This window comes from Camelus bactrianus, chromosome 29 (assembly GCF_048773025.1).
Source record: "Camelus bactrianus isolate YW-2024 breed Bactrian camel chromosome 29, ASM4877302v1, whole genome shotgun sequence".
Taxonomy (NCBI): Eukaryota; Metazoa; Chordata; class Mammalia; order Artiodactyla; family Camelidae; genus Camelus; species Camelus bactrianus.
This window is the reverse complement of record NC_133567.1, coordinates 11,881,598-11,894,221: the sequence shown is the minus strand read 5'-3', so window position 1 is coordinate 11,894,221 and position 12,624 is coordinate 11,881,598. Positions and strand designations below refer to the sequence as shown.

At 36.5% G+C, this 12,624-nt stretch overlaps 1 protein-coding gene across 1 annotated transcript in view; it reads right to left on the bottom strand.

Annotated features, from left to right (window-relative positions):
* C29H8orf34 (chromosome 29 C8orf34 homolog) overlaps nucleotides 1–12,624 on the bottom strand; it is a 238,264-nt gene that overhangs the window by 14,349 nt on the left and 211,291 nt on the right. Inside the window, 1 exon segment of the mRNA XM_010970618.3 lies at nucleotides 5,772–5,819. Within this exon segment, the coding sequence (XP_010968920.2) occupies nucleotides 5,772–5,819 (48 nt within the window).

Below are 12,624 nucleotides of genomic sequence, written 5' to 3'. Positions count from 1 at the left end.
AATTTTCATGTAACAGGGAGAGAAATCACATTCTTGCAGTTTTTCAAAAATAGAACATGCACACTCTGATGTTTAAAGAAGAAATATGAAAAAGTGATCTTTCTGGTTTTATAAGGTAAAATCAAATGGCAAAACTCTTCATTTAAAACAGAAAAGTTTAAAGTGATCATGAAACAATGTTTTTAATTAAAAAAGTATTTTGATTATTTAGCTTTTGGCCCAAATACTAAAACCTGTCTTCCTAAGCAAAGATACGACTAACAAGTCAATTGTGTTACTTTTTTTCACAATAGCTCAGAATATTAGTCAGATTACTGATAGGTTTCTGGTTTTAATGACTTCACTACTGAACAGATAAACTTTTCTTTGTTTATTGCAAATTACATAAAGTACAAATGAAACATTAGCTTATAAAATATGTAGTTTGGGAAGAACTTTAAAATGTTGAGTAGCTGGAATCATAGAAATAGTATAAATATTGTTATTAATAGATCATTTAAATGGTTTACTTTGGTTTTCCCTTGAATACAGTTAGTAATATAATGCACCTGTTTGTTTTATCAATGCCAACAGGCAATACTATGCATGTCTTAAGTTCAGCCGATCAGACTACTTATAATTCTTTTTGATAGGGTCAAGGAGCTAAAATCGTGAACATTTTTAAAAACAACTTGACATGTTCCTCTTTGCCAATTTATTCAAAAATTTTTCTACAGGAATATTAAACTGTGTCTGAGTATAGTACAAACTGTTTCATATTCCCAAGAGCAAGTTCTTTGGATTGCTTTTAGAAGAAATGCCATTCATCCTTTTTCTCAAACACTTTCACCGTAAGTACGCAAATGTCCAGGGACCAAGAGTGGTGGGAAATAGTGACATGTCTCATATGGAAAACAGTCACCAGCCCTGTATCAACATATCATTTTATCTGTTAACAGAATAAGTGCTTTATAAACTCCAGCAGTATTGTTATTCCACATGGATAGCTTATTTTTAGATTCTCTAAATGCAGTCAATCAGTGATTGATGTCATGTGTGGCCATGGAACTTCAGGTTATTTAGAGAAAAAAAAAATGCTCCTTTGCTAAAGACTTTCACCACTGGATAATTTCATTCTGAGGCAACTAAATATTTCTTTCCCTTTGGTTAAGAATGAAAATAATAAACAGCCCATCAGTTTCCATCTTTCAAAAAGGATTAATTAGTTTTATTTTCTATAACCATAGGGACTGATCCCTAAAGTATGCTGCAAATAAAGAAAAATAAAATTATACTCCACTCCATGTACATTTAAATAAACTGATTCTACTGACAAAGAATTACGTCTACACTTCTGTTAAAATGAAATTCTCCATACATAATTTACATACTTAATAAAGTTTGGAAATAACTCTGTTAATGAAATGGCTAGTATTATCAGGTCCATAATTTTTTAGTGAATTATACTTTTGTAGCTTATTTCTTTTGCATATTATAAAAGGGCAATTAAAACAAAAGAAGAAGGAAGTTTGAGAAAATGTAAGTTTGAATGAACAGGATCTGGAAAAAGAAAACAAAGGGAGTAAATAATGAAATTAAAAAATATAATAGATTGTGAAAAACATTACAAAATAAACACAAGCTGCTAAACAAATTTATCTGTGTTTAACTGTGCACTGATTGCCCTCCAACTGCCCTCCATCTTATTCTTAAATTCCATTTTGTGGTTTTTTTTCTCTCCAAGGAAATTGTAGGATGAAGTTGTAAGGGCTCTGAAATTAATAAAAGGTGACTGGTCCGTCACTGAAAAGCAAGTTATTTTTCTAGCAAGCCCTTCCATTTATCTGATTCTATGGAGGCTCTGAGTCTCTCATTGATTTTGAGCTATTTGATAGCTATGTGACTTACAGAAATGTATAGTAGTGTAAATAATTCTTGGCCATATAAGTGCAAACTGCAACTATTTGAATGCAACTGATTATAAATCTATGCATATTGATCAGTTTTGACTTTTTTTCATCTGTTTATAACGTTATTTCAGCAGTCCTTATCTGACTATGTATTGTGCGGGCTTGAGTTCTCCTTCGAGCTGGCTATAACATCTTACTGGTTTCCTCATTCATTACTGAATTAAATAAATCCTTGACATGTTCATTTTTTATCTGTATAAAAGCCATGTAATTACAATTTTTTCAAAAATTGCCTTTAACAACATGTATCAATTTCAGGGTTTCCTTAAAAAAAAACCCTTGCTTGCTAAGTTTCCTAAGTGGAATAAAACTATGATACTGAATAACAGCAATTTCAATTTTTAAAAAGTAAATCCCTGTGCATGATAAATGTAAATTATCTCTTATTTACTATAGGAGAATAACGTCGTGCATTCTGCTTCAGAAGTAGAGTTGGAACTTGATTACACGAAGGATGACAGAATACACCGCAGGAGGAAAAGACAGGCCAAAATTGGCATGAAAAGTGTCTGTAAGGTATTTCATTGCATAAAATTGATCCCCTTTCCAGTTTAGATGATACAGCTGGCAAAACCAGTCTCAACAGATTTGAGAAGGCCTGTGTGCTCAACATGCTTCCTTTCTCGTCTGACACCCTCGGGGACTGTGAAGCTGCCACTTGGCACCCCGAGTTAGTTCAGGCTCCTCTGTATGTTGCCTCCGGCCTTCAGCTAACTTCCTGAAACTGTGAGGAACTGCTTTAAACTGCTCGTGAAAAAGCTTAAAAAATTGTTGACTTCAGTTTTTAGTTCTTGGTAGTTTCTCAACCATTTAAATTGACAATACTTATCTGATGAATAGATACGCAAATCAATACATTTCTCTAATAATTAGGGAATTTTTAACCAGTACACTATGCTACTTCCCAGTTAGTTATCTGGGGAATATGATATTTTAAATGGAATAGTGTCTCTACAAAAGGTATAGCAAGCTTTGCAAGTACCTGATTTTGATAAGTTGTTTTAAATCGTTATGTATACATGTATGTTCTGAGTAAATGTTACTTTTATAATTCTAACTGTTAAAATTTTTGCAGTGTGAAACTTTTGTTCCTACCTTGAGTTATCAAATACCTTACATGTAAAAAAACATGTAATTTTTAAAAAATGTTAGAAACATTTTGAGGATTAACAGAAGTAAACTATTATAAAAAAATCTCTTTTATTTGGTCAAAAATATAAATCCTATCTGGAAAAATAATACATTAAAAAATAGAAACTATGAAACAGAAGTTTTATCTTAACTTTACTTTTAGAACAGACCATATCGTCTCCTTAGTTTTGATTTAGGTCTAAACAGAATTGTCTGACATCATGTGGTTACGATTCTGTCTAATTATAAGACTAAATTAAAAAAAATACAGAGACTTTGATCTGCAAAGAGCTGTTCAAACTTTAGCAAGCAATGTTAAATACAATAAAAATGTAAACTCTATGGTTTATTTGAGTTTTAGTGTGTACTAAATAAAAGCAAATGTTTGCTGGATCACTTAACTTCAATGCTTCTAACATTTACAAATACTATTCCTTATTGTTTGCTGATTCTACTAACATGAAGAAGGGGGGCAAAAGTGAAATAAGAGTGTAAGTGAGAAAAACAAAAACTATCATTTTATGGCTCACATTCTTAATGTGTTAGCACTGGCAACAGAGGAGTTTGAATATACAATTCCCAAAGAACAAATGGATTAATGTCTACAAAAAGAAACTAACTATTAATAAGTTAATAGTTCATTAATTAAGATCATGCTTAGTTTTCCTGTAAAGGATGATCATTCTTGGTTTAAAAAAGAGCTAAAATCTAAATATCAACCAATATTAGATCAAAAATACTACGTGAAACTGAACCCCTAGAGTGGCAAGACTTCTCCTGGGCAGCTCACACACACTCCCAAATTCAAACTGGTAAGCTAGAGAGACTATATGCCCTAGTCAACTAAAAATATTATTCTTGAGAGTAAATGAATCAATAAAACACATGTATTTATTAATAGAAGTTTCCCCTTTCCCTATGTTATACAAAATTGCAGATTTTCTGTGATGTATGCATTTCCTTCCTGGAAACAGCATTGGAAAGAACACTTTGGGGCAGTACGTCTCAAACTTTAGAATGTTTATGAATCACACAGGACTCTTGTTAGAAATGTAAATCTGGATTCTTTGGATCTGGCGTGAATCCTGATGTTTTGCATTGCTTAGAAGCCCTCAGGTCATTCAATGCTGCTAGTCAGGGCACCACACTGAGGAGCAATGCCCTGCCAGCACTTCTCAAGAAAAGGCACAAATTCCCAACCTTGTCACATTAAGAATTTGCAACTGCATACAACATAGCACGTTCAGATTGCACATGTGTAATGATGGAGAAAATAAGAGTCATTTCCTTGGATAAGAACCACAAAATTAGAATGACTTATTTGTAAAGTTCTATTGTGTATGGAGTCCATTACTGTGCCAGCACCCTTCCCCTACAGTACTAGGCTTATAAAGGACACATTACAAAGGGTATTAAGCACCCTTTTTGTGGAGGTGACTCCCAGTCTTACTACCAAGTAGGGGAATGCTGAGCTAAGGGCTGGAGTGACCACAGAATCCTAAAGGGAGGTTCTGTTGGTATACACATAAAGCTACATTAATTGCTTTAATGTATTTTTCTTAATTTCTGCATCAGATCCATTAAATTGTAATTTAAAGTCGGCACACCAACTGTCCAATTTTTGCCCTATATATGATTTTTCTAACCTGAACTGAGAACATGTACCTAGTTACTTCCTTTTTTCTTCTGTTACCATTTCTCCATGAGCCTTTTGCAAAACTTTACCTCCAGACAAGGATGCAACCCAGTGATGTTAGAGACTTAAAGGGGTGCTATGCACTCTGACTTTCTTCTCCAAGTGATATTTGGAAGTAAGAGTGAATTTAAGTATGAGTGCACTGTTCTGAATACATATATGGAGTACCTATTACATCCAGTAGGCCACTCAAAATGGTTTTTGAATGGATCCATGCATGCAAGAATAAAATATTTAGAGAAACAGATTCTGTCTTGCTGAGAAGCAAAATTCAAACCAAATATTTGCTACATCTATGACATCATCACCAAACTGTTTCCCAGTTTCCTTCACCTGCAACAGATTCAGAGGGCTAATTTAGTGACCATTGTGGTTTGGCTTCAGACCAAGTTTTATGGAATCTGTCCACTGGTTTATCTGAGAGTTCCCAAATACAGTTTGCAGACATCCAAAGACACATCCTGTGACACAGAGCATCCTTGGTTAGTTCCAAAATAAATCCAGGAGTCTAAATGGGTTTTCAACAAGAATCTGCCATACATTTTTAATGTCAAGAGATAGCACTGTGCTTAATGGCTTGCACAAATAACATCCTTGGTGAGCAATTGTCACATGAATGAATGCCAATTTGGTACAGATTATTCTTTCTATGAGAGCAATAATCATGCCTTATTTTTTTGTGCATGGCCAATATAAAACATGTGTTTCCCATTTATTAGCACATCAACAAATGTTTGTGAGTGAAAATATAGGCTAGCCTTAGGTTTATACAGCATTACTTCCATTTTCAAGATGAATTAATATATAGTATCTCCCTACTGAGGAGAAACAAAAAGCATTTTGATAACTTATTATTTACTGTCTCGTTTTTGTGGGCATGACCGGTGGACGGGTATAGACTGGAAACCCTACAGGCAGATGGAGAAATCCCAAGTGTTTCACCCTACATGATAGGCTGATCTCAGACTGTGCTTCAAGGCCACCTGAACACTCACATCTTCCATGTAGTTTTTCAATGACTGTCCTCCACTGGAGGCTTCTCCCTAGAGGCAAAGAGGAAAGAGGTTGAAAAAGTCAGGAGAAGGAGAGAGAGAAAGAAAGAAGAGTCACCGCAGAGCAGTGCGACCTGGAGAAACGCCCTGTCTTTACTACCCACCCCCCCCATCTCAGGGGGTACCTGTGGTATTCGTTTGCCAAATTCTTACTCTCAAGGAGGTGATAATTTTTTCAAGGCAATAGTATATCTTTTAGGTGGATTTCAGGTCACATAAACAAAGAACCAGCTAGAGTAGCTAACTAAATCCTAGGACAGAGTGCTCAATGAGCAGCATAAAATTTTCTGTTATTAACTTTATAAATGTGCCCTTCAAATTAGATTAAAAAAAAAGCCACTAATTCTGGATTCAGTAATTCTGTGTGAAGACCTAACACAAGGACTTAAAATTACTTATGGAAAGAGCACAGGCCATTAACCTGCCCTTTCCCAGATGTTGGTAACCAGTCTTTCTCACCTTACTTGTATGTTATTAGTAAATTCTCCATTATTTTTGCCTTTTACTAGCATCTCATTGAATGCCAGTAATCACTGAGATTTTAAATCACTGAAATTTAAAACATCAAATTAAATATATACTGCAAACTCTTCTAAACATTGGTGGTCAAAATTGTCAAACAACCTGTCAGTTTGGAAAAGTTTTATACACACACACACACACATATATGCACACACACATTTTATTGAGGTGTAGTTGATTTATAATATTGTGTTAGTTTCAGATGTACAGCAAAGTGATTCAGTTAGGAAAAGTTATATTTTTATACTTCATGCCAGAGACATTTGGAAATAAATTCTGAGAGATCATGAAATGATAAATTCTAAGACACCATATGTGTTTAAAAGGTAACTAAATAAGTGTGAATAAAGCTTACATTTGTTTCTACAACTTTTCAAGGACCCTCCTTTTTAACTTTTCAAGGCTCTCAGGTACATGATCTTACTTGATTGGTTTTTCACTACAGCTTGGGGGTAAGACAGCCTCAGGCCAATTCTGATACGTACAGAAATTGAGGAGAGGTGGCTGCCTGAAGGGCTTACAGTCCAGGAGCCAAGCAAGGCACTGCTGAGACTGGACTCAACTCTGACACTTGCCTATCTTAAAAATTTAAAAATAAAAAATTAAATACACTTTAGTAAAGAAAAAAAATTGTGATGTATACTCCAAATGACTTTGAGAGAGTTAAAAAAAATTAATTTCCAAACAAAAATCAAGTTAGGACTAAAGTGCTGGGATTCCTAAAAACGTAGAAATCACGGATGTGGTCATACGCTTTTTCGCAAATCCTGGTTTCCACTGGCAAAAAATGAATCTGCTGTAGTTTAAATATTTCCAAATGCGTCCAAGCTTGTGGGATTTTTCAATGGATAAGATAGTGAAAAAGATAGGATAGTTACATTTACTTAAACGAAAACATAAACTATTAGGAAAAATCAAATCCATATAAATCCCCCAAACTGAGAGGAATTTAACTCAAAGCATACAGAGAGGGCAGGAAACTTATTTCAGATAAACTGCTTTTTGTAGTTGAACTTGCTGTAGTATCTCCCCTCTTTTGGACAACTAGTCTAGAAGGAATGCTGTAGGCTCTCCCAGTGCGGCTTTTCTGTGGGACAGAACTGGTCCTTTCATGCCAGTAATCCCTCCCCACTGCCTGTGCTGGGAGGGGTAAGGGAACGAGGTGGTGAGCTGCCTGGCGCTGCAGAGCTGCCTTCTGGAAGGGCCAGTGTCTGAGGGCTCGCAGTGCGACAGTGACACGCTGCAGAGCAGCCCCTGCGCGCTCACTGATGGCAGTGATTTGTTTCCTTGGGTCTGGAGGGCAGTGGTTTTCCCAGCGTGTCTGGACCGTTTGCCGTGTGATGCTAAGACCTGGTGTTGACTGAGGGTTTTCCTGACGATCAGATGTAGCGACAGCACGGTGAGTCACCAGACCTCTAGACAGGCTGTCTCTTCCCCACAGTGCCAGGGCCTTTTCAGTATCTGCACTGTAGAAAAGGAGCAACCTACACAAAACCGTTTGTTTCCAAGGCCACACAGATCGGAGTCTGGCTGTGGCCGCCTTTCATAAACCACTGACGTGGTGGCCCTGATGAATGAGGAGCACAAAGGGAAGGACTCTGGGAGGAGAACACAGAGAAAACACACTTTTGCAGAGATTATAAATGTGGCACAGAGCCAAGTGAACAAAGCAAAGAACAAGACGTCAGGATCTCCGAGTCTTGGGACCGGGAGAGATGGCCCCGCCAAGAGGCTTCATTCAACATGTCTGTCCCAGGTTCCCTATTTCCAACATGGCCCTGCTGAAACCTGGTCCCTTCCTTCTCCCACGGGTGGCGCTGATGAACTAAAACCCCATCCAAAGGACAGAGCTATCGACCTCAGCCATCCTTTCCTTAGTTTTAAAGAACCGGCATTTTAAATATCAAGTCATTCTAACAATATAATATTTTGGTAATCACCTGGAAATGAGTCAAAAATCCCCAAATGCAATTTCCCTTGAAAAACAAAGAGAAGAAAGGGGATAGAAAGGAGGCAGACAGGGGCGTGTGAAGGAGGGAAAGGGCAGGATACATGGAAACTATGCCAAAAAAAAAAAGAAAAAGAAAAAAAGAGAAGAAAAGGTATTTCCTGAAATGTGGTTTCACTTATTATGAATCTTAATATAACTAACAGTTGAGATGAAAATGTTTTGAATGTGAAGTACAAAACATATCATAAGCTCAGAGAAAGAAAGAAGAGGCCGATATGATTACTGCTTAACACATGACATGGGGGCGTGGCTGTTAGAGACAAAGGCTCTCCTCACTCCGCTGGTTCTTCTCCGGTGAAGGACACACTCTCAGGGACATGGAGTGTCAGAGACAGAGCTGGGACTAGACCCACACTCTCCTGAATCCATCACCATCTTCCACCCTCCCAGGCTTCTCTTGTTTCATTCAGTAGGTATTTCCTGTTCATCTCTTACTAATCTTGAGACAAAATGCACACAGACCTGCACTTGCATGTAGACTACGTTTATTCTCAAACATTTTATGGCTAAGACCTCTGCTATTAATTTCCTGAGAGAGACAGTCCCATGAGAACCCTACTTCCACCAGCCACCAGAATGTTCTTTTTTCCCACCTTTTTACCAGTGAAACTAAGCAATAATCTTGACACAGAGTGCACCTTCTTAAGAAGTACCTGGGGCACTTAGAACCCACAGGAGGATGGACTCCACAGGAATGGCCATGGCACTTCTGAACCCATGGGACCCATCACACTTTCCCCATTATTTATTTCATAAGGGTTTAGAAAGCACCTATTGTGTGCTACATAATTGCAAGGCTTAGGGACAAAGAAGTAAATAAGAACTCATCTCTACCACAAAAAATTTACCTTGAGAAAGCAGATATACAAGTCATTAGAACAGAGAGCAAAAGTTACTTGACCCAAGCCCAGGGTGTTAAGGGGATAAACAGGAGGAAAAGGCGCCTAACTTTTCATTTATTTAGCGAGCACGTTCTGAGAACTTCCATGTGCTGGGAACTGCTGTAGCCACTGTACATAAAATGAGGAAGACAGAGCAGAGGGATTAAAACTTGAGGAAACCGTTCTTAACGCTTAGTCCTAAAGACCATTAGCAAGATGATGGGGCTGAATGAGGAGAAGGATGCACACCAGGCAGACGGAGAATTTCGTGCAAGGACCCAGACACAACAGAGCAGATGCGTGAAACCACAAGCCTCCCAGTGAAGACCGCCCATTACACTATGCACAGAGACATGCGTTGCATTTTGAGATGTAGAGATAACAACATCGTGTCATTCCCTAATTTTATACTATAATTTCCTGTCATATAGCTGCTAATATAATGGTTATATGTTGCGCTTTCTAATTGTATTATTACACAGGGTTACTGAATTTGTGACAGATGATACAGAGATTGAAGTTCAGCTCTCCACACTCCAGCAAACCTGATAGGCAGCAACTACTGATACGAAGAGAATAGGCAGTGATCCATTTCCAATTAGTAAAAAATCTGGGGGCAATACTTTAGAAACTCAGACATTTGTGGAAAGTTCAGAAGTCTTTCAGATCATCGACGTAGTCACTAAATTGAGTGTTACACTTGCTTTCAGACTTACACATATGAACAGGTGCTGCTTCTAATTGGCCTCAATGTCTTTTCATATCGTTGAAAATTTTTGTTCTGAAAATTTGCTTACAATCTTATGAACAAATACAGCACCAGTGAAGACTTTGACTTTCTTTCTCTGACCATGACACTTTTATCCAGTAAAGAAAATACTTGACTGCTGTAGCATTAATAAGGGCTAAACGATAGTAGCATTTTAAGGAAAAATGTTATGATCTTACTCTACCTTAAGTTCCACTGTTCTCACAGGTCACGTCTACCAGGTATCGGCAACCTGAGGCACGATCAGAGCCAAATCTGGCCGCTCAGAAAGGACCTAATAATACTCAATCCCTATGCGCATAACCAACTTTTAAATTAAAATGAAAACAAGTTACATTTTTTTCCTCAATTTCCTCATGTTTAGCTAAATAGTATCTTCAGGGACAATGCCCTTGCCTTAGAGGCTAACCTTAGAAGAATTTTAAAAGGCAGAAGCAATTGTGAAATTAATGACTATTACTAACAATGTTACATTTTAAACAATTTAAGGTATTTTAGTATTTTCTGAAAAGTTACTATTCAGTTGCAAAAAAAGAAAAATTTTATTCTTTTCTTTTCTTCCTATGTTAAAAAATGAGAGTGCAAAACCAGCAAAGAGAGCCTCCCTGTTTGGGACAGTGGTAATATTTATCAATGGATGTTGAACAAGAGAAGAGACAAAATGAGAGGGTGGGACTGTAGACTGGATGGCTGGTATAATCCTTTTTAATTGCAATGACATAAAATAGACTGAGATATATTTATTTTTTATTTTTTTGTTCAATTGACTTAAAAAAAATCCATTTGACCTTGAACTATTCATTGTGCCAATACAGCAAATTATCAGCTATAAGATCTTGGAAAGTCACAACTTTTCTTCTGAAGCTGGGACTCCTCATATATAAAGCGTGGACAACAGACCCACAGGATTGTTTCACGTGGGATAGTGAATGCGAAAAAGTACTGCAAACTTCAAAGAACTATGCAACTGTAAAGTGCAGTGTTGTGACCCTGTAAATGTGTGTACCTTCCCTGATCCACCCACCTGCTGCTCTTCCTGCCTCCTCCCCTGGCCCCATCACTCAGATCTTCACATGCCCCTTTGACAGTGTGCACGTCTTTACCAAAACACATATCGTCCTCTGTTATGGTCACTGGCTACTTTCTCTCTCCCATTTTACTCTAAGTTGTTGGAGGGCAAAAATTGTTTTTATTAATTTTTACTTCCCAAATCCCACTACAGGGCCTGGCAATATAGATGAAACTGAGTGTTTGAAGAATGAATAAATGAATGGGCAAACAAACGATTCGTAGATCTTAGATTGCTCTGGATCAACACAGAGCTTACACAAATAATAAAGCTAATAAATGGTAGGATGAGAGTGCTATCTCACTTTTAAAATCAGCAAGTAGATATTATTGGATGTTTGTGCAATAAACACACTGAAGAAATCGCTGATTACTGAAGATTTGTAAGTAGTTATTGAATAGAACTTTCACCTTGAAATATGAAAACTATGTATTAGTAAGTATATTTTTGCTATTTTGCTAACCTACTGCTATGAATAATTATTTTCACAGTACTGAAAAGTGGAAATACTTTAAATTGGCCTTTTAAAAATATAAGATGTAGAGTTTAGCAAAGAAGTTTTTTTTTTAAATTTCAGACATAAACATTAAAATAGAAGGGACACAAGAATCAACACAATAGATAATGCCTTAAAAGAATAAGAAGATGAATGAGAGGGAAATTTTTTTAAATCAGAAAGAAATTAAGAAAGATATTTTTAGGAAAGGATTTTAGGGACTGTGATAAAAATTGAAGACAGGTGGAAAAGATGAAATATATAGAAAACAGGAGACCTTAAGGCAGAAAACAAAAGCAAGGGAAGAGTCGATGCAAAAAGTTACAATTCAAGAAAACTTCCCTGAAATAATGATAAAAGAAATTACATATTGCACTGCATACTTGGCAATAGTGAGCCAGACTGATATACACTAGCAAATTTATTGTGTTTTAAAGAAAAAAGTCCTTTGGTCATCAAGAAAAACATATCACATGACTTATAAGGAGAAAATATTCAGATTATCATTAGACTTTCACAGCAGTGATTTATGACAGAAGAAAAATGAAGTAATATATTTTAGATACTGAAAAAAAGAAAATGTGAGCCCAGTAATCTAATGGAGAATGAACTTTGGAAACCAAATGCCTAGCTCTAAGAACAGATGGTGAGTGTTAACTATAAAGTTACCTGTCCTAAGACCACATGACACTTGAAAAGCAGGACGGTATTAAGCATTGGCTACATACTCTGACAATGTGGACTTGGTATAACTATTAAAAAAGCTGAGCAAGAACAGACAAAGTCCATGTCGTTATTTTCAGTATTTATATTGGTAAATGGATTGATATTTTCATCCTAGGACTGCTGTATGTAATACGAAATAAAGCAAATGAGTTATTATGGAGTATTTTCCAATATCACCTTTTTCATTGAGAATCAGAATTGTTGATATGGAAGAAAAAGAGATATAATAAGAAAAGGGGTTAAATTTAAGTCTTGACATTCTTTAATTTGAATTGAAAGTGTCAAAGTGAACTAACTGTCCACTCAATGGGCTGGAAATAGT